Raw genomic sequence first — 5,767 nt, forward strand, 5'->3', positions numbered from 1 at the left:
GGATACTACCACTTCACCCATCTCTTTTTATCGTGATATTTTCAATCCGAGTTTTCACGAAAAAAAAAGAGAGACAGAGAGATACTATTGCCGCATCAACTTTTGCTAACGTCACACCATTTGTGTGCGGTGCAATTTTACATAAGAATTAATGTGGCATTAACAAAAGTTGGTGTGGCAATATAGGTTCTGAAACCGTTTTAATAATTTCATTTTGACCCTTAACCTTTTGATAATTTCACTTGCGTCCCTTATAATTATCCAAAGGGTTCATTTACCCCCATCCATCAAATTTCTATCAACTTTAAATTCCCTTTATAAAGATCATTTTTTTTCCCTTTTAAAATGTCATATTTTTTTTTTAAACAAAAATATGCCTTACATAAAAATGGGTTCAATGAATGTTTAGACCCGGGTATTTTAATTATTATTTTAAAATTTATTTAAAAAAAAAAATTAAAATGATAAAATAATATTTGAATTTTAACCTCCTAAATGAAGAGGTGGTAAGTGTAATTATCAAAATGTTAGGGAGTCAAAATGAAATTATGCCAAATTTCAGGGTGTTAAAGTGTAAGTTACCCATCCCCATTTGATGGGTTGGAATAAGGTCTTATTTAGTATGATCCGATTCGAACCCGATCCAATCCATTTTATGACCTTGCCTTCCAAGGTTGCATTCAATGCATCATTCATGGGACCCAATAATCCAATTTTTTAACATGGGTCTTTTCAGATCCAAGCACAAATTATTACCCATCAGATTCAGAACATTGTTGGATAAGAGATTTACCAATAGATGATCTACGAATACACGGATTTTGTGGGCCCACAGTGTCTGCGACATGGCAAAAATTTGTCGCGACTAACACGTGAGACATGTATTAGTGGGAAACACCTGACGTTTTCTTTTATGTAAATTTGGATTTATCTTCCGAGATTTTAAATTTATCGGGATATTTTTATTTTCAAAATGTTAAAGTTGGGGAAGGAATTTCTCTCTCTCTCTGATTTCTGTTTGTTAGATTTTAGAGAGAAATGGGTGTCTGACATCTGAATTCCATTTAATTCTGGGAAAATTTACGGAGCAAAGATAAGGTGAGCAATTACGAAGAACCAACTACAGGTTGATGGGTGTTATGGGAGTTGCAGAAATTTGGTGGAATCCGATCATTTTGGTTGTTGGGTTCTGATAAAATTGCAGGAAATGGTCTTCATCTGTTGATTTTGATAAAGGCTTCTGTTTGAATTGCAGAAAAGATCTCTGAAAAAAAAACTGATTTTTTGGTCGAAGGTTTCAATGGTTTCTGAAGAAAAGGTGGTTCCTTGAGAGGAACCCTTTAGAGTAAAACAGGTTTCTTCTTTGTGGGGTTTCAGTGATTAGCAGAAATTGAGTAAAAAATCCATTTTTGGATGATGGGTTTATCCAAAATCACCCATTTTTGGTTCTAAGGTGATGCTTTTCTTGGAGTTGCAGAGAAATAAATGGTGGTAAAAGATAATCTTTTATGTTTCATTGAAGTTGGAGGGAAAGTGCCATGTGGTGAGCTCAGATGTGTGCACATGGTTTTTCCGATTTCCAAGCTTTGAGGCTGAAGACCCATATAGTAAAACCAAGAGTTTTGATTCTTCCAAGAGAATCAGTTGCAGAGAAAAACCACCTGATTGGTGTTAAAGAAAACAAAAACCCGGTTTCTTAGGAGCAATGGGAACTGTGAAGAGAGAAACAGCTCTGTAATTTCGGTGCAAATTCAATTAAAAAGAAACCATTTTTTTTTAATCCTTGAAAGCTTCCTGGTTGTAGCCAGTTCAGGTAATATCTGTCACCCTTAATCTCTAAACAAAGAACCGCTGAGATTCAAATGGGTTTACTCTTCTTTATAGCCCTGCAGCTTCTCTTCTTCAAATCCAATTAAAGCCACTTTTTTCTCTCTAAATAGCTAGTTTTTTCAAGAAAACTTTAAATACCCATTAAAGTATTAAACTATCTCGGAGTTTAATCTTGTTTAAATCCAGTAGAAGCCCACACTTCTCTTTGTTTCTTGAGCAAGAAAGTCACTCCATCTACTACTCTAAGCTACACATTGATCTCATCTGCAGTTGTTCATTCAAACCCATTTGTATTTTCTCCTCTCCCTCTCAATAACTGAGTCTGGGTAAAGTAAAGTTTGGCTTTTTATTGCTGTGTATCTGATCTTTGAGCATGAAAAGAACAGCTGAGAATCAAATGTGTTCTTCTCTGTGTTTCTTAAGAAACCACCTACTCTATATAGTACTTGTTCTTGGTCTTTTTCTAATCTTTATTGGTTATTTTAGTTCTTTGTTTGCTTCAATCCTTCTTACATTTACTTTCCTTATTATATCCACTGTTCTCCTCTTCAAAATCCCAAAGAAAAAGCTGGTTTTGGAAGAGAAACAAGTGAAAGATGAGGTTCTCAGTTCTAGCCTCAATAACCTTCCAGAAATTGATGAGGTCGTCATGGAATTAAAGCCAGAAAATGAGGTTTTTAAACCAAAGAAAGAAACCAAAGAAGTTGCAGTTGATCAGATTCATGACTACATTGTCAACAAATCGCCCGACTTATCGTCGGAAAGTGAAATCGTTGATCTTGCGTCTTCAACCAGTGAAGATTCTGATATCGACTGGTCATTCGGACACAATGTGGGTCAGATTCTAGCTTGCTCCGATGATTCAATCTCCGACGACGATAGCCTCATCGAAATCGCTCTCCCAGGGGGTCATTACATTGATCCCAAAGAAGACCCAAAGTTAAATTTGCCGGAATTCTTGCCGGAGTCATTTTTTCGACAAGAGGGTCTAATGGAGCTGCTAGCAGAGATCAATGAGATGAATGAGGAAGAAAATCTGATTGAGATTGATATATCCATGGGCTCCATCAAGTGTTCAAGATTAGAGATTGAAGCTTGAAGTATTGTTTTAATGTCATTTCAGTCCTATAAAGGATTTGTTGTTAAAGATTTAGGGTTAGGGCTTTTAGGTTTTGGGGTTTAGGCTTTTATTTTATTTTATTTTGGGGGGTGTTTCCAGTACTGTGAAGTTTCTTACTTTTTTCCATTGACCTTGTTGTTTTATTGAAATCTTTGGATACTAAAGCATTTATAACATGCTCTACATATTAATTATAGCTACTACATAAAGTAGTAAAGTTGTCACCTTTTTTATTATGTATTTTGTATATTATATATTGCTACTTAATTAAAGGATTGTGTTTTAATTTTTTTAAATAGAGATTAGGTATTCAGATGGAAACACACTTGCATTTGAGGACCTACCCTTTATTTATTTTTTTTTTTTAAAAGGATGAATTCAGGGTTGAAAAGAATTCAATTGAAATTTGATACTATTGAAGGAACCTTATGAGTAGGATTTAAATAAAAGATAACTGACTCTTAAAATAAAAACTTTACCAAACATATTCCCTAATTAGAAAAACCTAATTGTGCCTTAATTGATAGTTTGATACACTTGCTTACTAATTATATTGAGAAAATTCTAATAGAATTATTTAATTACACCATAACTTGTCATATGTGATTCAGTGTTTCTCGTACAACTTCATATGATGTCCTTTTTCCCTTATTTACCCAAAAAAAAAAAATCTGTCATTGTTGAATAATATAAGAATTTTTCAATAAGAAGATAAAAGGAGAAATAGAAAAGAATAAATAATGAGTTATGGTGCTTGGACCCATGCTTTGGTTGGTTCATCACATTGCAAAACCACTTTGAAGTCGTGGGTTCAAGTGCTGTTTACCCCACCAAATCTATGGATCCTTGAAAATGACCTAGATTTCTATTAGCCCAATATGAGCGTCTTAAAGAGGAGAACTTGATCATGGGAGATTTGAAGGCTCGAGGCTCGTTAGGCCATTATATATTACTTGAGACAAGTAATGGACCACTTTTGGGTCAAATGGAATTTAGGGCTTTCTATTTTTGAAGCATTGAATAGACAATATTGAAAGGTCAAAAATCAATGGCGAGTGGATTCATCTTGCATTCCATGGTGCAACAACATGGATGACGACAAAAAATGCATTAGATTTGCAGCTTACCAAGAGGTGCAAGACTTAGTGACTGATCTGATTTGCATCTTTATGAATAATTACGATAATGGCATTGTGTCAAATTGTTATAAGTCGCAAAGTGAAACAATGACAGGAATTACTAGGTACAAATACTGGTTGACATCAATGACAGAGACTCCATAGAGGTGATTGCATTTTAGTAGTGGTGATGTTATCTTGAGAACAAGGGTTTTTGATTGCCAAAGTTGAAGGATTGAAGGCAAGATATATATATATATATGGTTGGAGATTTGTTGATACGTTATGATGGTGAAAATATTGGCAGAGTACCACTAATGATGATATTGGTGTCTTTCGAGCGACTCTGCTCAGTTGCCACCCATCGAAGGACCAAGACCAAGAGATCATGGCTTCCATATCATGAATAAGAATTGAATTCTATTGCAACTTGATAATATTACAAGGACCATGATTAGTATGGTTTAAATAAAACATTACATGATTCTTAAATAATAATAAAATTAGCCATAGAACCGTAAGTCATTTGCCTCCCGTAAGTCATTTGCCTCAGGATAATACAAGAAAAAGACTTACGGCTCCACATATCTCAAGGCAAATGATCTATGATTTTATGGGGGGGGGGGGGGGGGGGGGGCTAGGGGCATCAAAAAATCATTATTGATAGAAAAAAACATCATAATTGTTGCGGGCTACCATTGTAACGGTTTTTTAGTAATACACCTTCTAATACAATTTCTTTATCATATCAACTTAAACATCATCAAGCCATTTAAGGAATCCACAGACCACAATTTCTATGTAGGAATCTATCAATTTTTAAGCACCCAATGCATTGTGGTATGTTTATTTAGGTTGGACGACAACATGCCATGGTCCAAAATTTGAGAGCCAAATTTTTTGCGGGACTTCGTGAAAATCGAATCAGACTTGGAAAGAGATCTAAAGCATCAACCTTTACCGTTTCTTAACTGCCCTCGATTTAAAAATGCTTTTTAATTCCACATTTGAAGTCCGGACCATAAAATCCATAAAAGAAAAAAAAAATGTTATTTTGATAGCCTTAAGAGTCTTGATCAATATTTGAGAGATAATCCATTGAAATTGTTTTAACGAGTGTAATAATGTTTTGTAGTCTTGAGATTATAATTTGAACCAAACATTTGTGATGTTTGAAAAGTGTGTTTTAATCTTTAATTGGGGTGTGAAAAATTATTTAAAATATCGAGAAGTATTAATTAAAGAGTTGTGATAATATGACTCGCCAAGTGGCATACACAACCGATTGCTTGACGTGACAAGTTTGGGAGCTGTAGATCAGTACGCCTCAAGATACATGATTGCACTTCCCCATAAAAGTGTATTCCGAGACGTACAGATCTATGGTTCCCAAACTTGTCCTCATCAAGGAGTCATATCATCAGGACTCTTCATTAAAAGTAGGGTTTGTCAACAATAACTCTCTTAAATTAATGAGATGACGGTGAAGAAAGTTTTTTACATTTGATGACTTTAGCGAATTAAGCATTAAAGATAATAAATCTTAGAATCTAAAATCAAAATTTTCTATTCAAATGCAAATGAAAGCAAGGTATTTTTCAATGTGACTTCATCTCACATATGAGTTGACATGGCTTGAACAAAATATTGAATAGTAGTCTGACAATGTAAAAGATTGTGAATCTATTTCTTATTATAT

The 5,767-nt window shown here is 34.4% G+C and overlaps 1 protein-coding gene across 1 annotated transcript; it reads left to right on the forward strand.

Moving 5' to 3' along the window:
* Nucleotides 1-973: 973 nt before the first annotated feature.
* Nucleotides 974-3,201, forward strand: LOC147411744 (uncharacterized). The gene has a single exon (XM_086451806.1). It carries the CDS (start codon nucleotides 2,204-2,206, stop codon nucleotides 2,927-2,929), a length of 726 nt encoding a protein of 241 aa, XP_086307932.1. The 5' UTR covers nucleotides 974-2,203; the 3' UTR covers nucleotides 2,930-3,201.
* Nucleotides 3,202-5,767: the final 2,566 nt, after the last annotated feature.

The sequence above is a fragment of the Akebia trifoliata genome, chromosome 1 (assembly GCF_017979445.1).
Source record: "Akebia trifoliata isolate Shusen 1 chromosome 1, ASM1797944v1, whole genome shotgun sequence".
Classification (NCBI taxonomy): domain Eukaryota; kingdom Viridiplantae; phylum Streptophyta; class Magnoliopsida; order Ranunculales; family Lardizabalaceae; genus Akebia; species Akebia trifoliata.

Excerpts from the sequence above, each read along its gene's own strand:
- LOC147411744 (XM_086451806.1), top strand. The coding sequence starts at position 2,204 with ATGAAAAGAACAGCTGAGAATCAAATGTGTTCTTCTCTGTGTTTCTTA.